Below are 25,946 nucleotides of genomic sequence, written 5' to 3' on the forward strand. Positions count from 1 at the left end.
TGTATGTTTATCAAATGCCTGCATAGTTCCCTTGATGGAGTAATTTCACTTCTAGGAATTTATACAAAGGAAAGAAGGCATACACACAAAGATACTCATTTCAGTATTGCTTACAATAGCAAATAAAATAAAATAAAATGGTAAACAACTTGAATAAGCAAAAATTTAAAAAATTTGTTGAATACAATGAAAACCAATGAAATACATATAGCCATTAAGATATCAAGATATTAAGTAAAATATTTATTGATGTGGACAAATGTTCACAGCATACTGTTTAGAGGGAAAAAGGCAAGTTATAAAACAGGGTGAGTCCAAGTTACAAATTGGCATAAACAGAATGAATGACTCTTTTTAAAAAATTTTTATTTTTTTAAAGAAGTGGCCAATATGAGTAGGAAATAAAAAAGTATGGAAATATATATATATATAAAACTAACAGTGATTATCTTTGGATAATGTTACATATTATTTTTACACGTCTATTTTTTTCTTAATCCTTAGCAGTAAAAATGTTTTAACAATTCTATAATTATTTTTAAATAAGGTGTTGGACTAGATGATTTATAAAGTTCCTGCCATCTCTGACATTTTGGGCCTCCATGACTGATGCCCCAAGTGACTTCAAACAACCTATATTTAGTGTAGGCTTTTGCCCTCAGCTGCAGCTTCTGCATTCCTTTCTCCATGCACTCGCTGCCCAGCTGTCTCCCCTGTCAGCCTGGGAGCTTCTTCTTGGCAGGGCCCAGCTGTGCCCCTGTGTGTAATCCATGTGCCTAGCCAAGAGCTGAGCAAAGAACAGGGCTCAGCACACTGACAGGTGTCATGCCAGCTCAAAGAAATAAAAGGCACAATTCTAGCATCTAAAATCTTACTGGACACAGGACTCATACAATAAAGTGCTTGGTTGTAAAAGGCAATAAAAACCAGGAGAGAAAGCAGGGCAAGCAGGGCCAGGAAGGCCTATTAGAGGAGAAGGCCATGCAGGATAGGTGGGCAAGGCACTCACGGCAAGGGGCACAGCCTGAACAAAGGTGAAACCAGCCCAAAGTCCTTTGAGATGCATTCTTTAAACCTTTCCAAGAAACTTTCACAATCCTTGTTCTGCTAAATTTTTGTACTTTGGCCCCAATGGGTAAAAGTTGAGTCTATCCTAAACAGAAGTTCTCCCTCTAATTTAGCCCCAGGTTAGACATTAAAGACAACAAAAATCTTTTGGACAGGACAATGAATGAATTACATTTTTATCCACTTTCCCCAACCCTCCCAAGGCAAGAGACAGAGAAGGGAAGAGTTTAGGAAGGGTTGTGAGGAAGAAGGGGCTGTAGGAACAATCAGACATCTCACATGCAAACATTGCTCACCCCCACCACCAGTCATTGGATTCTCTTGCAGGCACCAAGTCCCATTTGACAGAGGGAGGAATGGAGGCTCCCAGAGTTACAATGGCTTGCTCCGGGGTCACCCAGCCAGAGAGTGGGGAAGGTGACTCCACTCAGGCCTTCTGACTCCAAGTCCAGTGCTATTTCGAGGTAACACACAGGACCTGGAGTCAGGAGCCCTGGGTGGCTCTGTCACCCGCTGGCTGAGTGGTCCTGTACAAACCGCTCACTCCTCGGAGCCTCTTTCCCCAACTGTAAAATGAGGAGGCGCGCGAAGGCCCGCCCAGGTCCTCTTCCGGCTGGGCTCTCGGAGCCTTCTAAGGGTGACAGCAAAGCTCGTCCTATCAATTACATTTCCCAAGTTGGGCCGGCAAAGATCATCATAAGATCCTCGGCTTGTCACGTGGTTTAAAAAAAAAAAAAAGCAAACGTCCCAGATTAACTTTCACTGCACTGCTTCTGCTGACAACTGATTACCCAATTTTCTAGTTTCCTTGGGTTAAATAGTCCTGCTGGGTAGTCTAACTGGCAGCTAAAAGAGCAAATAATTAATTATTGGTGAGCCAATGAAGATGGAGTTAAAACCCACGTCCAGACCGGACAGTCCTTGCGGAGAATCCTCACACCAGTCTTCTCAGTCTATTTCAGGCCTCCCTCACCCGTGTCTTAGTGTAAAGGGTTGGAAAAGACCCCAGGCAAGTGCGAGATTGGGGGGGGGGGGGCGGGGACAGCGTCTTCCCAGAGGCCGCTCCCCACTGTCACCGTCTCCAGCCCAGTCCTTATAGTCCCAGACTATAGTCAGGAGGTCCTGAGGCTGGGACCCGCCTTCGGCGCAGACACTGGCGCGGGGCGTGTGACGGAGCCCGGCGACGGCGGCGGGAGCTCCACCGCAGTTTCGTCAGAGGTAAAGGTACGCGCCTGGCGCGCGCAGCGTGTGCACACACACACACACACACACACACAAACATACACACACAAAAACACACACCCGCGCACAGCCCTCTTACCAAACACTCCCCACGACCTGGAGAAGCGCGATCACACGCACCAGCCCCTTCGGCTTCTGCCGAGAACCCAACCCATAGCGCCTGCCACCGACCACAGGGCCCCGGACGCAGGGGTGTCTGCAGAGGGCCAAGACCGGCCTTTTCCCGCGCGCGGCGGGCTTCTTCTCAGCTACACCCCGCGACGCCGCGCCGTCCTAGCCGCCAGCCCGAAGTCGCCACCCGGAGTCTACCGGGAGCCGAACGTCTCCGCTGCTGCGTCCCCCTCCAAGTCGCGTCTCACCGCAAGGAGTCAGCTTGCAAGCCTCTCCCCGCCCACCCGGTCCCATGACAGCTGCTACCGCCCAAAGACTGGCAGATTATAACAAGAAGCAAAGTTTCCCTCTCTCCTCCCACCTCCCGGCCCCCCTCCGTCTTCTCCCTCCCTTCCCGTGTTATGCAAAACGGGCCGGCACCGGCGTTCCCACTCCAGGTACCAAACCAGCCCCCGCGAGCCGCGCCCGGTTCAGCAAGGCGGCCCCTCTCCGCTCCCAGGCGTGTCCCCGCATCCGGGGTCTCCTCCAAGCATCCACGGCATCCCCAGCCTCCCGGTGTCCCGCAGTCGGGATCCCGCAGAAAAAGCCCCAACTCTGGAGCCAAACTTTATACTTGCAACAGGCATGGGGTGGGGAAAAGGGGGAAAAGGGTGGGGGGCGCACACGCCTTGCGCAGACATTTTCCGTAACTGCTAGTCCCAGCAGTACCCTCCCCCAGGTCTCCAAAACACCAGCTTACTCGCCCTCCCCCTCCCCCGGCACACCAGAGCACCCTCTCCTGTCACGCGCGTGTCGCCAGTGGGGCTCCGGGGCTCACCCAGAGCCCGGGACGCCGCCTCGCCTTCCCTTCCCCCTGCATCAAGGAACGCGCGCCGGGGCCGCGCGCCGCAGGGGGACCCAGGCGCCCCCAGACAGTCCTTCCTCCCCCATCCTGCCTTGCTTTCCCCCGGGGGGGCTCCGCCGGATAGCGAAACCAGGAAGGCGCTATCTCCGCCCGCATGCCCACGTGCCCCGCAGACCCCTATGCCCTTACCCGGCAACTGGCAGGAAACTCCGCGCTGCTGGCGCGGGTGGGGAGCTATGGGGGGCCAACAGCAGCACTTGGGGGACCGGAGGCTGGAAGACAGGGAGTCTCCGGGGATGGGGGTAAGAGCCGGTGCCGGGGCCACAAGTCCACGTGAAAGTACGGCAGCAAGTGCCGGGCGCTGAGGGCGCGCCTACAGCACCCCGCGCCAGCCTGAGGGTCCCTCACACCTTGGCGCGGCTCCACCTCCCCAAAGAGGCGCGGTGCCCCCAGATCTGCCCGCGGTGGGGGGGCAGGCTCCAGGTGCCCCAGGCTAGACCCTCCCCAGCAGCCGTGCGCCCCCAGTGCTTCAGCACGCGCCGGGGGACCTCCACTTCCCTACCCCTGTAACGGTGCGCATCGCAAGGCGGTAGAAGGGGGGCTCTGCAGCCTGGAACCCCCGATCTCCCCAGTGCGCCCACCGCTGCATGCCGGCCTTCACGGCTGCAGCTGCATCCCCTGCAGCTCGGCACTTCGGCCTCGGCTTGCGGCTCCGGCTGCCCGTACCTGCGTGTCGGCGAGATAGTTGAGGAAGAAGGAGGAGAGCTCTTCGTCCAGCAGCGCGCCGCAGTCGTTCCCCGCCATCTTCCAGCCGCGGCTGCAGCGTGCGGCGGAGTCAGCGCCGAGCCGGCCCGGGGGGAGGGAGCGAGCGAGCGAGGGAGGAGGCAGCGAGGCCGGCGGGAGGCGGAGGGCGGAGCTCGGGTCCCGGCTGCCGCAGGGCCTCTAGCTGCGGGGGCGGGGCCGCACAGCGGCCGCGCGAGCCAGGGGTCGCACCCCGACTTTCCTGCGCAGCTTCTGGCGCCCCGACCCGGTCCCGCAGCCCCCAGCAAGGAGAAAAGCACCCGCAGCCAGGTGGCTGTGCCCCAGCCAGCAGCCGGATGCCTGCGCAGCAATGCGGGCAGCCCCCCACTCCTGCCAGAGCGAATCACGTTGCGTTAGCGCTGGGCGGGCACTGCGAGACAACCTGCTTCTGCACAGCTTGGGAAACTGAGGCTCAAGGAAGCGTAGAATCTTCTTTGAAGCACAATGTGCTTCAGTCGCAGGAGGAAAAAAGCTCCGAAGACCTGAGATTGTCTACCCGGCTGCAATACCAGAGAGGGAAGGAGATACACAAGTCAAAGGCAAAGAAATCGAGGGAGGCTCCACGGAGGAGGTGGCATTTTTATTCTTTCTTTGAAGAATGCGTTGACCCATAGTCCGCTAAACTCGATCATCTCTCTCTTCCAGTGTCACCCAATAACCACCATCACCACCACCCAAAAAAATCAATGACTTCTCTTCCATAGCCAATAATGTCTTCAATTGACTGGGCTCCCATCAACTTCCCCAGACCGGATGGCTTTCCAGTTCTTGGGATGAAACCTCTCACAACCGGCCTCTATACCCAGCAGCTCTTCACCTAGTAAAGGCATCTTCTGGGCATCTTTTTCCACCACCCTTCAGACTATCAACCCAATGTCTCCCGTCCCTCCCTCATGGGCTCCCTTAGCTCTAGAAGCCTTTCTTTGAATACTGGTCACTTATCACTTTATGTTTTGTTTCAGTGAAGATGTCCGATTGATTGATTGATTGATTGAGTGATTGATTTTTGTGCCAGGAATTGAACTCAGAGGTACTCGGCGTTTGAGCCACATCCCCAGCCCTATTTTGTATTTTTTTTAGAGACAGGGTCTCACTGAGTTGCTTAGTGCCTCGCCATTGCTGAGGCTAGCTTTGAACTTGCCGTCTTCCTGCCTCAGCCTCTGGAGCCGCTAGGATTACAGGCATGTGCGCAGCTGAAATACATGATCTTTGAGTTTCTCCTTCCTGGACTCTAAGACCCATGAAAGCAGGCCCCAAATCTGCTTCTGCGTTCGGTATATTTCCATAGCAGTTTGGTATATCTTCATAGTGGTGTTTAATAAATAGTATGTTCTCTGAAAAAGCTGGAGGACGTGGATGCCCCCACCACCACCATGCACATGGTACAGATGAGGAAACTGACAGTGGCAGGAAGTACAGAACCACTGCTCAGGCCTCCTGACTTCAGTCTGGAGCTCTGTCATTAAGCCCTGCAGTCTGCCAGGCAGAAGGTGACATGCCACCTGGGTGAAGGCGGGAAGATAGAGGCCAGTTTTATTCGGCATGCCTGCCTCCTGCCCTATTCCCACCCTGTACTCATGAGGACTGCCCCACCCTGCCCAGCAAGGCCTCCTTTCCAGCCAGAGGAGGAAACAGTCCCCGGCTCACCTGCTCAGACTTGAACAGCAGAGCCAGAGCTTCCTTCTCCAGTCTGAGGTTCCCAGAACCGCAGGGTGTGATTTCACTCTTTGGGCTTCAGACCAGCATGCTTTTAAGGAACAATGCATGCCAACCAGGAGCCTACATCTAGCCTTGGAGCACTGGACTGGGAGTCCCGGAGTCCTGGGTTCTGGTCCAACCCCCCTGCCACATCTTGTTCCAGTGTTGGCCATTCAGGAAGTGAAGAGCATGGGCAATGGAGTCACCCTGCCTTGTTTTGAATCCCAGAGAGTTATTTGGTCTCAGACTTTGGTTTCCTCATTTTATACAAATGCAGATCATAAAATTACTTACTTCATAGGGATGTTATGATGATCAAAGAGATAATATATGTAAAGTGCTTGGCACAGCGCCTGACCTAGGAGGGAAAATGCTAAGCTCTCTGGTCCTGTTTCCTCATCTGTAAAAATGGGGATAAATATAAATCCCTTGAAGGGACCACTGACATTACTTATTTGCCTTCCTCCCAGCACTTACAGCCTGTTAGCTTAACTTGAACTTGAATCTTGGTGTAAACTAGCCAGGAGTTATTCTTTCACTTTAAACTAAAAAGATCATTTACTTAATCTCTCAGAGACCCAGTTTCCCCATCTATTAAAATGGTCACTGAGGGTGGCCTGTGGGGAAGGAACAAGAAGCTTTTGAAAAGAAAGCCGGATAACTCAGGTGAGGTGCCTTCTCACCTAAGTGCCTTACCAGCCCCAAGCCTATTCCAAGGACACAGAGATTAGTGAGAAAATCCCAACAATGGTGCTGCTCCCCTTAGGGACCTTGTAAACACTGAAGGAAACATATATGATATACATGACTAGTGTGACTCTACATCAGCTCTACATCATGTACCATCACAAGAATGGGAAGTCATATTCCATGTATGATATGTCAAAATACATTCTACTGTCATGCATAACTAAAAAGAACAAACTTTTTTTAAAAAGAAAAAATATATATATTGAATGAAAAAATTGTGTGTCAAATAAATTGCTTGGCCTCGCATCTGGCAGATAGGAAGTGCCCGTCATCACCATCATCATCACCATCATCACCAAGGACTTGAACTCTCCCAAGGCCCTCTTTTGCTATTCCTGCTGGACACCAGTTTCCAGAGACATCCCCATGCAGCTCGGCTCTTGATGGCTGTGGTGCCCTTTATAATTCAAAGGCCAAACTTGGAGAGTCCCCCAGGCCAGGCATCTCTAGTCATGGTCACGCAGCAGCCTTCAGAGCCTTGCCAGGGAAGGCCTCCACACCACTTGCCCAGAAGCTTTTTCTTTTGTTTTTACAATGGCAATGTGGTTAGAAAAGTTATAAAATGCCCAGTTTCTGGGATTTTTTCACAATCTCTGTATCCTTGGAACAGGCAAAAACTTAAGGGAGAAGGTACCTCTCCCAAGTTATCCAGCTTCCTTTTCAAAAGCATCTTGTTCCAGGAATTCCTTCCTTTCAGGCCTCCTTCAGTCTCAGCCTATCAATCACCTCTCCAGTTCATGCAGGAATCTGAAGTTCTTCATTGAGATTCAAGACCCTCAAGAACCCTTAGAGGTGAGTGTGATGGTACACGCCTGTAATCCCAGCAGCTCAGGAGGCTGAGATAGGAGGATCACAAGTTCAAAGCCAGCCTCAGCAAAAAGCGAGATGCTAATCAACTCATTGAGACCCTGTCTCTAAACAAAATACAAAAATGGGCTGGGGATGTGGCTCAGTGGTCGAGTGCCCTTGAGTTCTATCCCTGGTTCCCCCACCCCTCCCCCCAAAAAAATAAAAGGAAAAAAAAAAAAAAACCTCAGGTGCTAGACAATCTTAAGCCATTTGCCTGCTCTCTGCCCTCAGTGACTTTTCCCCCCTGGGAAATTTAAGAGGCCCAAGGCTGCAGGAGCCTCTGTAGACCTCCCAGCCCAGATGTGCTGGCAATTTATAGGTCTCAGCCAAAACTTTGCAGTCCTTCTGTAGTGAGCGTGTGCCAGACACCTGAGCTCACAACATCTCTAATCCTTTCAACAACCCTCAGCAGGGTGAATCATGATGTCCAGTTTATGACTGAGGAAACAAAAGCTTAAAAGGGGTTAAAGTGATTAGCTCCAGCGCAAGCAGCTAGAGACTCGGCTGAGATTTGAACAGAGATCTGTGCAGCTAACTGCCCCAGGGAGACTGGAACGGTGGCACATTTTTTATTTTATGACCTCCAAGTGAAGGGCAATATTAATGCCAAACTTGGACTTCATGTGGCTCCACTTCTACCTTCTCTGCTTTTTTATTGGCCTTGCCTCCCCGGAGAGTAGTGAAAGTGAGCCCTGAGCACAGTCTGCAAAACCCAGCCCTCTTCCAGCTCCTCAGCAATGGCAAGGGGAAAAGCAACCTACAGGGTTGGGCTTGACTATTTTAGTCTCTACCGGCAAATGCTCAAATGTGAAAACATCAGCATTTTCTCCCTTCTGATAATAGAAGAATGCTTTATTCAGATACTATGGCTGTGGTTCTCCAACTCTGGAGGGCATGACAGTCACCTGGGCCCTGTCACCAGAAATTCTAATTCAGTGGGTCTAATGGGATTCTAGTTCAGCCTTAATAGATTCCTCTAGATGACTCTTTTGCAAAAGACTACCCACCCACCATTCAGCAGATGTTTAATGAGCACCAGCTATGTGAGCTATGTGCCAGCCATGGAACTCGGTGCCACAGATAAATCAATGAACTCCACAGCCGCCATCCCTGCCCATGTTCAACACCAACTACTTTGTAAACTTGTATTGAATGAGGAAGGGAAGACATGGTCTTGATCATCACTGAGGTTTCTTGCCAGTGACCCACGACTCTGTGATTCTGTGGCCCAGGCCAGATTGCCAGGTGCTCACCAATTTCCCAGCTTCTGTCCAGGAGGCAGGGACTCCTGCCAAGAGAAAGCCATCTTCACCTTCCATTGAGCAACAGGACTTGGGAACTGTCGAAGAGCAATGGAAAGCGAGCTACCCACCTGCTTCATTGTAAAGACAGAGGAGTGCGGTCTGGTCACATGGCCCCTCAGTGGCACAGCCAAGACCAGAAGCCAGGACTCCAGATCATGTGTGAACTGCTCAGGCAGCCTCCATAGGACAAATTTCTTTTCAGAGATGATCCATTGGAAAGATATCACATAGATAGTGTCATTTAAGGGTCTCAGTTATGAACTTTTTTTTTGGTGAAGGGGACTACCGGGGATTGAATTCAGGGACTTTCGGCCACTGAGCCACATCCCCAGCCTTACTGTGTATTTTATTTAGAGACAGTGTCTCACTGAGTTGCTTAGTAACTTGCTTTTGCTGAGGCTGGCTTTGAACTCGAGATCCTCCTGTCTCAGCCTCTGGGGCCACTGGGATTACAGGCATGTGCCACCACACCCAGCAGAGTTAGGAACTCCTGAAAACCCTTCATAAACAAGGCAATGTCTTCTTTTTCCTATGGCAGTAATCTGTGAATTCACCCATATATTTGGGGAAACATTTAACAACTCACTTTCTGTCTCACATGCTACAAATGTTTAAAGGTTTTCCAAATCCACAGGTAAGGGGCACAAAGTGCTCTCCAGTCAGCCAGGACTGTTTCTCAGTTTTGCAAGGACTGTTGTCCATGTACCCTCCCCTGCCTCATAAGTGTCAGTCAGCAGGAGTAGAAAAACATCCATTTTTTTCTTATCTCTTACAGGGAAAAAATCCTAGATAAAACAGATAAGATGATAAAACAGATAAGATGATGTTCCCCAAGGTAGGATTTTTATAGGGCTCTTCTTATACCCATTGAATAAAAGGAGAAAAAAAGACCCGAGATGTATTTTTTTGTGTTTACAGAGAGGTAAATTCCACCAGGTTATTGTTAAACATATATGTGTATTTTATATATGTACACATATATCTGTATTAGAATGGTATATAATATGTATGTAAACTAGAATGGCAACATTTTAAAGATACAGTAACTTAATATTAAAGGACAACATAATTATGTGTTGTTTCTATTAGATAAAATTTAGTAGACCTATCAAATAAGACAAGCAGATGGAACAAAGACCTTAGTTCACTGTCACTTACTGGCTTTGGGATCTTGGGAAAAATCACTCCTTGGGAAACATCGTCTTATCTGTTTTACTTGACCCAGAATTTTGTGTGGATCAAGTTCACCTTATGTAAGACTTGGAACTTGACATTCATTATTCTAAAGTATCAACAATGCTCCTTTGGGGGAGTTTACCTTAAGAGTTTGGTTCAAAACATGGTGTGTGTACATACTTTGATTCAACAAACACTTTTAATTCTGGGGCACCAGGCACCATACTCCACGGTGATCACGATGCAGTCTTTCTTCTCACTTAACTCACAGCTCTGGTCTCCACAATGTGCGAAGGAGAGGAGACTTGCCGTGCAGTTTGGTAGGGTGCAGTAATTTCTTTAATGGAGAAAGTTGGGGGACCAGAAACTGGAGATGGTAATGACAAATCTTTTTTCCACTCTGAGATTCATGTTGTCCCTCTGCACAATGAAGGGCTTGAACTGGATCAGCCATCCCAAACCTCCTGCGGATGGGCATCTCCTGGGTCTCTGCCTGAACTGTGAGATGTTCGGGTTCCCTCTCTCATCTGCAGGAAAAGTCATCTGGACTGTCCGTAGTTTGGCAGCAGAGGCAGTTGGAGTCAGGATACTGAGAGGAGAATCCAGGTCAGTAGGCCACTCCAGGAGGTTTTTTATATGGGGAGTAATTGCTTGGGCTCTTAGAGCAGCCAGGAAGACTGCAGGATCCCAGAAAAAGGGCGCGGCTTCGCAGGCGCAGTATAACATGGTGGGGACAGCATCTGGAACAAGCAGGGAGAATCAAGGGTGGAGCGGAGCATCATGGGTACACTCCTGCTCTCTGGGCTTCCCTAAGAATCCTGATGGACACTTCAGGAAAAAAACAAGGAGAGAGTTGGTGTCGTAGCTCAGTGCTAGAGAGCTTCTAGAACGCACAAGGCCCTGAGTTCCATCCCTAGTACCAAACAAACAAACAACAACCAAAAAAAAAGTTGAGAGAGACTATTCCACCTTTGATCAGAGTTGTTTTATTGTTTCATTTTTAAATGATAAATTATTTTAAACTATACAGGTGATAGATACAATTATACTATCCTTGTATTAGAAACAGAAAAAGGACAAGTGTCTCTGACCACTCCCCTCTTAAGAGATGCCCACTATTAATGTTTCATGAGTGGTCCTCCAGATCTTTTGCTTGGATTTAGACTCATTTAGGTTTATAGAGAAACTCAGAGTTTTGTTTTTACAAAAATGGAAACTTACTGTAATTAGTATTTTGAAATTTCCTTCTTAGTGTGTTGTGAAAGTCTGTCCATATTAATATATATAGATCTTTATTTATTTTAACTTAAACTTATTTTCTAACTGGTACTAAAACATAAAAATTGTACATATTAGCCAGGTATGGTTGTGCATGCTCGTAATCCCAGTGCTTCAGGAGGCTGAGGCAGGAGGAATGCAAATTCTAGGCCAGACTCAGCAACTTAGTGAGACCCTGTCTCTAAAGATAAAGGGCTAAGGATATGGTTCAGTGGTGGAGCACACCTGGGTTCAATCTTCAGTATGGGAAAAAAAAGGTACATATTAGTGGGGTACTTTGCAGTGTTTCAATACATGATTATATTGTGTAATGTTCAAATCAGGTTAAACATACCTTATCATTTCTCTAGATGAAAACATTCAGAATTCTTGCTTTTAGCTTCTTGTATCTCATCCTTTAAATGGCTGCATGCTATTCCCCCATGTGAGTGTAGCATGGACTTCCTTTGTAACTATGGGTCCATCATGATTCTAGACTTGCATTCTCTAGATGATAATATGGTTCTGGTTATATCACTGAAAAATAGGCATAGGGGGAGGGAAGAATGGATGAGACAAAAGGGAATGGAGTGGGCTGGGGTTGTGGCTCAGTGGTAGAGCACTTGCTTAGCATATGTGAGGCCCTGGGTTTGATCCTCAGCACCACATTTAAATAAATAAAATAAACATAAATAAAGGGAATGGAGTGGGGCTGTGGTTGTAGCTCAGTGGTAGAGCACCTGCCTGGCACATGTGAAGCACTGGGTTCAATCCTCAGTACCACATAAAAATAAATAAATAAAATAAAGGTATTGTGTCCATCTACATGTGTGTTTTGGAAGTTAGAGATTAGTAAAAAAAAAAAAAAAAAAAGAGAGAGTTATAATTTTTTTAAAAGGTGGAATGGGAGCTGGCACTATAGCTCAATAGGTAGAGTGCCTGCCTCGCATGCACAAGGCCCTGGGTTCAATCCCCAGCACCACAAAAGAAGAAAAGAAAGAAAGAAAAGGTGAAATGAAGGGAAGGGAGTGGGGATGGGAATAAAAAAGATAGTGAGATGAATCAGACATAACTTTTGTATGTTCATATATGCATAGACCACAGTGAATCTCCACATCATATATAACCACAACACCAGGACCCTAATTAGAGTAAGTTATATTCCATGTATAGGTAATATGTCAAAATATATTCTACTGTCATGTATATCTAAAAAGAACAAATTAAAAAATTATTATTAAAAAAAGGAAAAATATGCAGAGTTTACTCAGAAAATAATGACAATGGATTCATTCAGCTAACAAAAATCTTTGGAATACTTGCTTTGAGTCTTCATCTTTGAATACACAATGAAGCCAGATCTGCATGTATGTGTTCAGTGAAGAACATTAATCATGTTGCTGCCTTGTTTGAAATTCATTCATCATTCCTTCATGAGCAGCCTACTTTGCACCAGGCTCTCTGCTAAGCTTTGTGGAACCATGCGAGTTGTGACTCTTCTGATTGCAATAAACAGAAACCTCTGCTCAAACTGGCTTTAACAGATAACATATTGGCTCTCCTAGTGAGCACATGAAGAGGGAGGAGTGTTGTCAGGAAGAGGTGGATGCTCACTTCCAGCTCTGCTGTCCTCCGCGCTAGCTTTCATCTGGAGGCAGATGCTCTCCTGCCGATGGCAAGGTGATGTGTTCCCGACCTATGCCCCACCCTCTCAGCAAGGTCCACAGAAAGAGCCCTCATGGGCATCCAGCAAAATCTTCGATTCACTCTGCATCCATTTGGTACAAATGCTCATCCCTTGGCTGGTCTGGGCTCTAATTGGCCAATATTGGGTGATGTGCCTACTTCTGGATGCAGGAGTGAAGCAGCTCCATATAAATCCCTGAAACCAGGGATTCTTAAGGAACCATTAATTTGTGGTTTTTTTAAAATTTTTTTTTAATATTTACTTTTTTTTAGTTTTCGGCGGACACAACAGCTTTGTTTGTATGTGGTGCTGAGGATCGAACCCGGGCCGCACGCATGCCAGAAGAGCGCGCTACCACTTGAGCCACATCCCCAGCCCCATGGAACCATTAATTTGGATGAGAAAAAAAAATTATATCTCTTTTTACTAATTTCTAACTGAAACTTAGCATTTCCTTCTGTTATGATTGTGGTCAGCAAGTTACAATAGTATTAAATATAACCATTATCTGGGCTGGGTTTGTGGCTCAGAGGTAGAGTGCTCACCTAGCATGCATGATGCACTGGGTTCGATCCTCAGCACCACATTAAAAAAATAAAATAAAGATATTGTGTCCACCTATAGCTGAAAAATAATTTTTTAAAAAATATACCCATATCTTTGGTCTGAGAATATAGCTCAGTGGTAGAGTGTGTGCTTAGCATACGCAAGACTCTAAGTTTTATTCCTAACACCAGAGAAAGAAAGTACATATAACTTTGTCATTAATAGAAATCACAGATATTTCATATTGCATTGCAGTTGTTACAGATATCTCAAAATATCATTAGACCAACTAGATTTAATGTGTTAGTAAAGAATTACATAGATTTTTATATATAAATTTTTCGTTCTATCAATTTGATGGCTAAGAATTTGATATCTAATAATTTGACAATTGCTTTCTTTTAGACCATATGCCATATATATTACACTTTCAAAAACATCAATCTAAAGAGAGTCCATAGGTTCTCATAAACTACCAGAGGGGGAAGACAGTAGAATGAACCTGATATAACCTTCCTGTGTCCATATATGAACACACAACCAGTATAACTCCACATTATGGACAACCACAAGAATGGGAAGTTATACTCCATGTATATGTCAAAATACATTTGTGTATGTCAAAATACATTCTACTGTCATATAAAACTAAAAATAACAAATACCTGTAATCTCAGCTGCTCAAGAGGCTGAGGCAGGAAGATCACAAGTTCAAAGCCAGCCTTAGCAACAGTGAGGTGCTGAAAACTCAGTGAGACTCTGTCTCTACATAAAATACAACATAGAGCCAGGGATGTGGCTCAGTGGTCGAGTGCCCCTGAGTTCAATCCCCAGTACCCCCCACCCAAAATAAGAACAAATAAAAAATAAACTACCAGAGAGATCAGAGCGGCCCACGGCAAAAAAAAAAAAAAAAGTCTGTATATAATGTAGGAGGTGGGTATCTCCCCAAAGAGAAAGCAGGTGCCTTTGCCAGAGGAGGAGAAAGGTGCTGAGCCAGCAGAAACAGCAGATGTCCACTCCAAAGATAGAGAAGAGCTGGATGGGAGCTCCCTCCAAGCCAGCTTGACTGCAAAGCTCCTGGAAATGCTTCAGTACAGCCTCTTCATTTAAAGATAAGACCAGCTAAGACTGAAGAGGACCAGGACTCACCAGAGGCCATTCAGCCAGTAGCAGTACCAGGTTCAGCCATGGCTCCCTGCATCTGTACCTGGCTGTCTCACTCCAGCCCCTTCAAGGTAAATGGTGAGGATATAATAAGACCCCCACACACATTCCAATAGTGTACATGACAGGAGAAAATGTGTATCCTGAAATGCTTATATTAAAGAAGAAGAAAGATCTCAGGTTGATAATGTAACCCTCCATCTTAAGACACCGGAAGAAGAGCAAACTCAACCTAAAGTGAGAAAAGGAAGGAAATAATAAAAATTTGAGCCAACATTAACCAATAAAACCAATAATTGCTCCTTTGAACAGATCAATACAAATTTAGTCTGTGCTGGGGATGGTGACACATATCTGTAATCCCAGCAATTTGGGAGGCTAAGGCAAGAGGATGGCCAGGAGAGGCTGGCCTCAGCAATTTAACAAGGCCCCAAGCAACTTAGCAAGACCATATCTCAAAAGTTTAAAAAAAAAATTAAAGGGTTGGGGATGTAGTTTGTGGTAAAATCTCCAGTACCACAAACAAAACTTTAGTGAAAAAGAAAGAGGAGACTCATATTGCTAAAATAAGAAATAGGAGAGGGGATATAATTACCGATCTTACTGAAATAGAAAGGTTCATAGCAATAATTTAGAAAACCCAGAAAAAATGGACAGATTCTTACAAAAATACAGACTATTCTAACTTACTCAAGTAGAAACAGAAACTCTGAATAGGCCTTAAACAAGAGCTTGAACTAGTAATCAGAACACAACCACAAAGAAAAACCCAGACCCAGATGGCTCCACTGGGAATCTATCAAACATTTACAAAATTAATACCAACTCTTTACAACCTCATCCAAAAAAGTCAAAGAGGAGGGAACATTTGCTACCTCATTCTCTGAAGGCAGTATTTGCTTTGTTACCAAAACTAGACAAAAACACCACAAGAAAAAAGAACTATAAACCAATATATCTTACAAATATGGATCCCAAAACAGTGCACATGAGAATTTAATGGCAGAATTAAATATCATAATAGAAAGATATGTATAAAGATGTCTCTGGTTCCCAAAAGATTCCAATCACCAAATGCAATAAAAGATAATGGAGATATATCAAGTTAAATTTAAGTATAAAAGTACAGTGGGACCATTTTGGAAAAATATGCATGGACAATTCGTAAGAATTTTTTGTTCCACCCAGGCACAGTGTCACATGCCTGTAATCTCAGTGGCTTGGGAAGCTGAGGCAGGAGGATCTCTAGTTCAAAGCCAGCCTCAGCAATTTAGTGAGACCATGTCTCTAAATAAAATATAAGAAAAGGGCTGAAGATATTGCTCAATGGTTGAGTACCCTGGGTTCAATCACCAGTACCCCCCCCCAAAATGTTTATTGTTCCATAGCAGGATTAATAATACTAATATGCCCTATGTCCCCTATCTTTTTGCAGTTATTTTGAGGATCATTTAAGATAAAGGAGGTGCAAGCATTTTAAAGCCCTCTAGTAGGATAATTAACACAGGGCTCTTCACAGTTAAAGAGCATAACGCTATTCATAAAATCCATTCTGTTTCTTTTTTTTTTTTTTTGGTGAGGGTTCTTGGGGATTGAACTCAGGGGCACTCAACCACTGAGCCACATCCCCAGTCCTATTTTATATATATATATTTTAGAGACAGGGTCTCACTGAGTTGCTTGCTGCCTTGCTTTTGCTGAGGCTGGCTTTGAACTCGTGCTTCTCCTGCCTCAGCCTCCTGAGCCACTGGGATGATAGGTGTGTACCACCGCACCTGACCTCCATTCTGTTATTTACAGTGAATTTTCTGCTGCCTCATGGCCTTTGCACCTGCTGTTTCCTTGACCTCAGATGCTCTCCCTCAGCTCCCCTCTAGCCTGCTCTCATCCTCATGCCTTTTCCAAGTCTCATTTCCGAGAGGCCTTACCTGGCAACCTGATATAAATTAAGTATCTCAAATGATCCTGGTTATTTATTTACTTGTAAGACCAGAGAAGGAGGAGGATCGGGAACCTTTATATCCTATGGTACCCACCAAGGCCCAAGACAACTGTTGCCTCATTGAAATGCCGTTAATGAAGAGTCATCCACATCTCTAGGAAGCAGAGAGCCAGGCCAATTGTACAGATGAGGAAACTGACACTCTGGGAGAAATGACTTGCCCAAGTTCCAGAGACAGTGAGAACGATCATATAATTTATTATCCTACACGAGGAGGCTTTTGCTCTGGACAAATACTAAACTGGACAAGACGTGGGATGACAGGTATAAGGAGGGACAGCAAGCAAAGACATGTGCTTACATTTCAGAAGGAGGACTGCACACTGGCAAGTCTAAGCCACTGCATTCCTTCCACTATATCCCGAGTTCTGAGAAAAGTCAAGTTCAGCAAATTACTTTCCCCACGTGCGCCTGATCCACAGGGAGCACTGTCCTGCATAGCCCTTGGAGCGGCTGAACATCACGCCTCTTTGCTGACTTTATTGTTGCCCAGAAGTCGTGAAGAGGCTGTTCATAGCAGGAGCCAAGATTCCCTCCACTACAGCAGAGGCAACAATAGAATGAATAAAATTAAACCCACATCTCCTTTGTAAAGAGGAAGGACGAGGTGAAAAAAAGACTTAGCTAACTCAGTACTTACAGAGGGTTTGCTCTACAGAAGTCTTATCTCAGCACCAGCCCAACAGCGTCCCTGCCCTTTGACCAGGTCTCCCTGTTCTTAGGAATTCACCCCAAAGAATGAGGGAAAAGAAGAGAGAGCGCTAACTAGGCAAAAATGCTCTCTGAGGTGAGTGGGCAGGAGGACTGAGTTCAGAGCCCTGTGTCAATCAGGTGTTGGAGCCCCATTCTGCCAGTGGGAGGGTGTCAGCCTCCAGTCCCATCCATCCTCCTGGCACCAAGGGTAGGGGTCTATTTCCCTCTGGACTTTGACCAAAAGGATGCAGCAGAAAGGATGTTGTGCCAATTCTCGGGCTGGTTTTTAGGATGCCTGGGAAGTTCTGATTTTGCTCTCTAGGAAGCCAGCCACCATGGAAAGAAATCCAGCTAATCTGCTGCACACCGAACACGTGGAAGGAGAAGAAAAAAAAAACCTGGAAGATGAGAAACCGCACAGGGACAGAAACCCAGCCAGCCCTGAGCCATTTCAGCCTCCCTTGCTGAGGCGCCAGGCATCGAGTGAACCGTCTTGGATCCTCCAGCCACGATACAAATACACAGGTTGGAACCCTGGGCAGCAGAGACAAGCCAGCTCCACCAAGCCTGTCCAAATTGTGGGATCATGAAGAAGTAAGTGGTTGTTGCAGCTTTGAAGCCAGTATTTTTGGGGAGCAATTTGTTATAGAGCCTTAGATAAGTAAAGGACTGGCTGTATGAATTTTGGCAAGTTAATAGAGTAATCTGAGCCTTAGTTGCTTCATCTGTAAAACGGGATGATTTTAGTACTTACCTTACAGAATTGTGCTGATGCTCAAAGGCCTCATAGTAAATATTTAGTGATTTTGTGGATTATCTAAGATATAGCTGGACCTCGGGAGCTACAGATTCTGTATCCACAGGTTCCCTATTCCCAGATTCAACCTTCCAGGGATTCAACCAACCATGGATTGAAAATGTCAGGAAATATTCAGGGGAAAAATTGTACATGTATGGAACACATACAGACTTTTTTCTTATCATGATTCCCTTGACCATACAGTACAACAACTACCTACATAGTTTTAACATCATACTGGGTATCATAAGTAATCAAGACGTGATTTAAAGTATATGAGAAGATGTGCATAGGGTATATGCAAACACAGTGTCATTTTATAAGAGGAATTTGAGCATCTTTGGATTTTGGTACCCTCAATGGGCCCTGGAATCAATAGCCTGAGAATACTGAGGGATGGATGAGAATGTGACGCGATTTCCTTCATGAGTTAAGTTTCCATGTTACTGATGGATTTCACTGAGTAGAATCATATGGAACCATTAGAAATCCCAAGCATACAGTCAATGCAGCAACTTAATTTATTGAATAATTGAAGTAAAATAATAAATTTTTAAAAAGAAGAGTAACACAAGTTGGGCATAGTGGCACATACCTGTAATACCAAGGACTAGGGAGGCTAAAGCATGAGGATCACAAGTTCAAGGCCAGCTTCAGTAACTTAGTGAGACTCTAAAGCAACTTATCAAGACCCTGTCTCAAAATAATAAATAAAAAGGGCTGGAGATGTTGCTCAGTGATGAAAGTGTCCCTGGGGTCTATCCCCAATACCAAAAAAAAAGAAAAGAAAAAGAAGGAGGAGGAGGAGGAGAGGAAGGAAGGAAGGAAGGAAGGAAGGGTAACACAAAAGTCTGGTTAAATGTTGGAAAGCAATGTGAAGAAATAAAACTGTCAGTGGGTTTGAGTGGTCGGCTTTATATAAGAATTTACCTTTAGGATTTCCTTAATGCTGACTGCAAGTTCTTATTAATAAATCATCGTAATGCAATTTCCAAATGGGAATAAAAAGATAAAAACATTGTATTTGAGTTCAGATTTTAGAGAAAATGTTCCCTACCAAAATTTACTTTAATTTGATCTTCATAAAAATAATTTAAGTGCAATTATTAAATAGAAAAACTGGTCATTATGTAATTTGTCCAGTGCTATTATGGGCCCAGCAGGGAAGTGTTTGCATTCCTTCCTTTATTCAATGAATAGCAAAATCCTGAGCCAGAGGGGAAGGTTTTCCATGCATTTGTTCTTTTTTTTTAATATTTATTCTTAAGGTTTTTTAGATGAATACAATATCCTTATTTTACATTTATATGGTGCTGAGGATCGAACCCAGTGCCTCATGCATGCTAGGCGAGCACTCTACTACAACCCCAGCCCCTCCATGCATTTGTTCTTTGATGCCTGTAGCAATTTTACAATGTCAATTCTGTTATTAGCTCCATTTCACAGATAAGGATATGATACTTTAAGAGTTTAAACTGCTTGCCAAGTCATTCCGCTTGGAAGAGGCAGAGCTGAGATTTGAGCTCAGAGCTCTGGAGTGTCTTCTCCCAGAAACCCTCACCTGGGCCTACAGCAGTACTCACTGTGCCAAATGTCTGTGGACTGAATAGGTGAACAGGGATGATCGTGCAAGTTAGTCAGCAACCAGAGGCCGCACTCTCACCAAGCAACAGTGCCGGGTCAGAAAACCTGGACTTGGTTCAGCCTCACTGTGCCGCCCATGCCACTGGCCTCAGGCTAGCCTCCCAGGCTGAATGAGGGATTTGGGAAGATATTTGGAAACGCCTGGCCCTGGGACCTTAATTTTAACTGATTATCATCAGTACTTTAATCCTAAAATCATACAAAAAATATGCCAATTGTACTCAAATTCTATTCAAAGTAGCAAGAGTCCCAAGATACAGATTCAAAGAATGGTTCTACTTTTAAACTGCTTTGGGCCGTATTTCTAGTATACTGACTCTCACTTTCTTTCTTTCTTTTTTTTTTTTTTTTTTTAGTTGTAGATGGACTCAATACCTCTAATTAATTAATTAATTAATTAATTTAATGTAGTGCTGAGAATCGAACCCAGTGCCTCATATGTGCTAGGCAAGTGCTCTACCACTGAGTCACGACCCCCGCAGGTCTCTCACTTTCAGACAATAGCAAGCCCAACCTCTCTCACCAATCATGTGGACTGAGTGAAGTAACCACTGGAAATAACCAAGTACGCAGTAAATACATATGTATCAAATGAAGCCATCATAATGAAGAATCAATGGAAACTTACATAACCTTTACAATTAGCATAAATCTGTTTTGATGTTTTCTAATCACTTAGCAAATCTTAGACGTTTCAAACAGCAGAAATGATAGTTTTTGTTGTTGTTGTTGTTTTGGGTACTGGGGATTGAACTCAGGCACTTGACCACTGAGCCATATCCCCAGCCCTATTTTTTGTATTTTATTTAGACAAAGGGTCTCACTGAGTTGCTTAGTGCCTCGCCATTGCTGAGGCTGCCTTTGAACTCGTGATCCTCCTGCCTCAGCCTCCTGAACTGATTACAGGTGTGCACCACCATGCCCAGCACACTTGCCATGAGGAAAGGAAGTGAACTTGTAGCTTCCAAGTAGGATCCTTTAGACAGGGACAGGTCTGCGTGGTTCATGGTTGCCTTCTGGGTCAGCACAGGTCTGGACCACAGAAAGAGTTCAGTGAGTGTGTGAAGAATGAATGACCTCATGTCCACAGCTCTGTGATGTCACAGTCAGAGCCAGGGTGGAAGTACCTCTGAATACTCCCCAACCTCTACCAGCCACTGTCACCCTGCTGGGGAGAGTGCTCCTCCTCATTCCTCTCTGTACCTTGGGCTTAGTTCTATTGAGCACCAACACCTTGAGAGAGAAATTTTTCTTTTTTAAGTATCTGTCACCCCAAACAAGTCTGCAAACGGATCAAGGCCAGGGCTAGCTCTTCATCATCTTGGGTACATCAGATCTCACAGTGATTGACACAGAGTAAGGGATCACTGAATATTTTTAAACTGAAATGAGTCAATAAACAGATCTTAGATATTTCAAACAGCAGAAATGATTGCCTTAAAGTTATGTCCAGTTTTTTTATTTGTGTGTTTATTTGATGCCTGTAGCAATTCTACAATGTAGCAATCCCTGCTTGGTACCAGGGATTGAACCCAGGGGCACTTAACCACTGAGCCACATCCCCAGCACCCCTACACACACACACCTTTTTTTTTTTGTATTTTATTAATAGACAGGGTCTCACTGAGTTGCTTAGGGTATCACTAAATTGCTGAGGCTGGCCTTGAACTATGATCCTCTTGCCTCAGCCTCCCGAGCCACTGGGATTGCAGGCCTGCACCACTGCACCCGGCTAAAGTTATATCTAGTTTATATGAATTGCCAAAGCAAGTGGAAAGGTGTTCTATATTATTAATCATTATGGAAATGCCACAGGAAACTCACAAATACTATTACTACACATTCTCAGTGATGACTAAAATCTAAAAACTAACACTACCAACTGAAATTCAGCTCTGACCTTATTGGTCTCCTGCCTAAAAATTCTTTCATGATGTCTCACTACCCCAAACTGAAGTCCAAATTCTTCAACCTGGCTCACAGGGCCCTCTGTGACAGACAATGGATTGAAAGATCAGCTAGTGGGTATTGTTGTATCCCTGTGGGCTGGAGTCGAAGAAGGGACAAGAAAGAATGGAACTGAGAGATGTTTAGGGAGCAAACCACCCTGGATTCTGGCCCTTTCTATATAGCCCAAATCTCAGTTTCCCCAGATTATCCAGCCATGAGATGGGTGATCTCTCGAGGACCTTTCAGTTCCAGGGCTGTGATTTTATGCTTCTCACTATGTTGCTCTCTGACTTTGTCTCTCTGTGTGCTCTTATCACTCAACAGACACCTTTAAGAAAATTGTTATCTGCAGATATGAGTCAGAGATTATTACCAGCTCATCTGCAGGAGGCTTCACAGCCCATCCTGCTGACAAGATTCTCTGCCCAGAGGAGCTGACAAGACTCTCTACCCGGAGGGTCATGTTACTGACCTGAAGTGCAAAAGAAAGTCTGGTGAGTGTCCTTTGAAACGGGACAAGAGGGAATGCACTTAGAACCGTGGAGACTCTCCTAGAGGATGCATGTTCTCTGGAATCTAGAAAAAAGGATCGAGGAGGAGAAGGCCTGGCCCAGTGTCTCAGATCTCTCTGATGCTCTGTGTCTGAGGCACTGTAAACACTACTGGGAAGTGTTTTCTTCCTGGTCAAGTGGAAAGGTCACTGAACTGGCCATAAATCAATGGGTCACTCTGTCTTGGCTTTACCTTGACAATGTGGGTTGACCTCAAGCTCAATTTCTTTAGCAGCTAGTCAAACCCAATAAGGACAACTCAAGCTCATCCAACATTTCACATTATTTTCAGATTCACACAAGCAGTAGATGTTGATTAAAGAAAAGTATAAAGCATGAATAATCAAAAAGAAAGAAAAAAAACCTCAATCTTACAATCCAGACATGAGCAGATGTTTTTCTATTTTAACCAAAATGGGATTGCAATTGCATATCCTCTTCTGTACCCGATTATTTTCTTTTAACAATATATTGTCAACATCTTTCCGCATCATTAAATGACACTTGATGTGATTGGATGCCCCTGGGTATTCTCCAGTTGAGGCCAGTCTCTGTATTTCATTTCACCCTCCAAAGACATAGATCCAGTCCCAAAGAGCTGCCAGGTGCTGTGTATTTACTGGACACTTTGTGGGCCACAGGGGAAAGAGTTAAAATGGTCACCATCCAATAAGCACCTGTAAACATCCCACTCATTAGCCATTTCTCTAAGGTCTGAGTTCCTTGCTCCCCACCCTAACCTCCCCAAACAACCCCCAGTTATTCCATTCTACTTCTACCCCATGCAGCAAAACAACAGCCAGGCAGGATGCCCCTTAGAAGTTAATTGTTCCTCACTTACCCATTCAGTCCTTTGATAAATGCTGAGCGTTAAATGGTGGGCATTGTTTTGGGAGCTGAGGGACTCATCACTGAATAAGAGGAAAAAAATATTAGTTTTCATGGGACTTTAATTCTTCACTGCTCACAAGTTCATTGAGAGAAATCCTATTATTCATTTAACACTCTCCTCTTTTTTGGACATGTAGGCCATTTCCAGTCTCCTACATCTCCATGACGAACAATACTGAGGTAATGACATATGTCATAATTTTCAAAGATCTTGCTTTTCTCATGATAATATTAAGAGATTTCACTAAAAAGAAAGAATAAAGGCTAAGAAAAACCAAGTCATTTCTTCAAGGTTATATATCTGGTTTCTTTTTTTGGTGGGGAGGGGGTGTACCAGGAGTTAAACTCAGAGGCACTCACCCACTGAGCCACATCTCCAGCCCTATTTATATTTATTTAGAGATAGGGTCTCAATTAGTTGCTTAGTGCCTCGCTTTTGCTGAGGCTGGCTTTGAACTTGCAATCCTCCTGCCTCAGCCTCCTAAATCACTGGGATCACAGGTGTATGCCACTGCACCGGTCTTTATATCTGGTTTCTTGGTGGCAGATTAAAAAGCATATTTTCAGGAGGAAAACATAAATCCATGCCACCTTGAAGCACCTGTTTCTGAATTCCTTTCCCATGACCGTAGCAACTGGAATTTACAGAACACTTTCTATGAGCTACCAACTCCAACAACTTCCATCTCACTTAATCCTCTTGCATTATCATTCCCATTCCACAGGTGAGTACAAGGACAACAAGTGACTAGAAGAAGCCCAGTGAGTCTGACAACAAAGTCCAGGCTCTGAAGAACTCCCCTTCCTTGGCTCATGGCTTTGGGGGTTCCTGACTCCCACCATAGCAACCTTGTCTTACAGTCTTAAAGCCTGCATGGAGGTTTGCTAATGCTTCTGACAAAGACCTTTCCTACACTGGCCAGTTATTCGAGGAAACCATTTTTACCAGAGTACCTTAATAATAAACATCATTCCTTCTCTGTGATATTTTTACATTTTCACAATCTCATATGCTATTGCTCGGTTGATTCTCAAAACAAAACAACAACAACAACAAAACTCATCCTTCAAGGCTCAATGGAGCATTTACCACCATACCATGGTGCTTTTGGACTATCTATCTGTTTCTGACCCTGAAAATAAGACCAGGTCTTATTCACTCCCAATGAATGCCAAGCACCATATCTGGCTCATAACAGGTATTTTATAAGAGTTTGTGAGTGAAGGAGCACATTAGACACTCTGCAGATTCCTGGGTGGGAAATGAAGGTTTGAAATCAGGGTTCTTCACTCCAATTCACCACCACAAGACTTTTTCCAACACCTTGAGCTCGGGCATTTCAGGTAGTGAGTTCTGTCTGATATTTTATTGCTGAAAATGGGTGGAAGAGTAGATAGAGGACAGAAAGGAAGGAATAATGGGAGAAAATGAGAGGAGGTAGTGAGAGAAGGGAGGAGGGATGGGAAGGTGAACAGTGGATAGAAGCAAGAAGAATGGATGGACGGATGAGTGGATCCAGTGTTGGCTTATCTAGAACCTCCCTTTGGAATCACATGCCCAGAGAGCATCAAGTAGGGGAGTGCTCCTTTCATTGAGATTTTGCATTCTAAGCCTTAACCAATATTTCATATGCTAGGTGAACCCAGGGATCATAAAAGTGATTAAGTTTGTACAGATAGTCAAACTTGATAGTTAGGACTCCCAAACTGAATCTCTAAAGGGCGGTGAAATCAATTTTCATAGAAGCATTTGCTTTCTATTCCATCAAAGAGATAAAGTTATATGAGGCACGGAAGAGCAACAAGGAAACAGAAATCTTGAACAATGCTATAAACCAGCTCGACCTCATAAACATCTCTCGACCACTCCAATTAACCAAAGTAGAACATACATTCTTGTCTAGTGTACACAGGACATTCTCCAGGCTAGACCCTGTGCTAGGTCAGAAAACAAATTTCAGTAAATTTAAAAGGGCTGAAACCATACAAAGTATGTTCCCTGGTAACAATGGAGTGAAATTCAAAATGAATGACAGAAATTTGGGAGATTCACAAATATGTGGAAATTATTTGTGGAGTTGGAGCATTAGTGTCGTAAAGGAGTTCAAGTTCACAGAACAGGAAGAACAAGGTGGCTCTCTAAAGGCCCATAGCCTGTCCAGGCACCAGGCACTGCTCAGAATGGCTGCAGGGGTGGTGAGTGGTGCTGGTAAGAGCTGGAGGGGGATCTGCACAGGTGGACTGCAGCCTAAGAGCTGAAGCTTGAGTCTGAAATGTGGGAGCTGAGGACCTTATCTGAGCACAGAGGAGAGCCGAGCTGATATTCAGATGTATAGGTCAGCATATTCCCTGCCTAAACTGGCTAGATGATAAGATCTTCTGAAGAGCTGGATGAAATGCAGATGTCCAGACTCAGGGACTGGAAGGTTTGATTCAGTCATTCTGGGAAATGTAGAGGGGAGGTTGGGTAGCAATCCGGGAGCGACAAGCGTGGTTTTGATCTGTGTCCTTCACATCAGGGCTGACTGAGTCCTCTGAGTCCTCTGTCTACCATGTGTCAAGTTTAACACTCTTCAGTTTTGTGGGACTGGTAGCTAAACAAAGCATGGCGATATGTTCTGTGGCGTGATATGCAGGAGAATCAATAGGAAAACATCTCCTACCCCAGTGACTCCAATCCCAATGAGCCCAGCCCAACACTCATGGGACTGTGGTCATCTCCTCTCCCTCCAGCCTCGTGTGTGCTGGGGAGAGGCAGCCCTGCCAACTGGTATGAACTTTGGCCCTTATGTTATCACTTTTCCTGAGAAATTTAAAAGTGGCCAAGCAATTCAAAGGTCTTTTATGACCAAGAGGACAAAAGTCAGCTCCAGCCATTAGCCATTGATTACTGCTCACCACACCTTGGGCGAGATC

The 25,946-nt window shown here is 45.1% G+C and overlaps 1 protein-coding gene and 1 long non-coding RNA gene across 4 annotated transcripts in view; one reads left to right on the top strand and one right to left on the bottom strand.

The window, feature by feature from the left end:
* The window catches only part of Ppargc1b (PPARG coactivator 1 beta), a 103,028-nt gene extending 98,737 nt beyond the window's left edge, over positions 1–4,291 (bottom strand). The window contains exon 1 of the mRNA XM_071612245.1: positions 3,992–4,291. Within this exon, the coding sequence (XP_071468346.1) occupies positions 3,992–4,069 (78 nt within the window). The 5' untranslated portion in view covers positions 4,070–4,291. The remainder of the gene's footprint in view (positions 1–3,991) is intronic.
* Positions 2,125–24,079, top strand: LOC139705765 (uncharacterized). 3 transcript variants are annotated; one of them, XR_011707577.1, is made up of 4 exons: positions 2,125–2,292; positions 21,913–22,082; positions 23,168–23,210; positions 23,756–24,079. It is a non-coding gene; the product is annotated as an uncharacterized lncRNA (long non-coding RNA). The 3 variants fall into 3 exon arrangements; XR_011707579.1 differs by having other exon boundaries at positions 2,125–2,286; XR_011707578.1 differs by lacking the exon at positions 2,125–2,292 and adding an exon at positions 17,651–17,789.
* Positions 24,080–25,946: the final 1,867 nt, after the last annotated feature.

Source organism: Marmota flaviventris, chromosome 5, assembly GCF_047511675.1.
Source record: "Marmota flaviventris isolate mMarFla1 chromosome 5, mMarFla1.hap1, whole genome shotgun sequence".
In the NCBI taxonomy this organism is placed as follows: domain Eukaryota; kingdom Metazoa; phylum Chordata; class Mammalia; order Rodentia; family Sciuridae; genus Marmota; species Marmota flaviventris.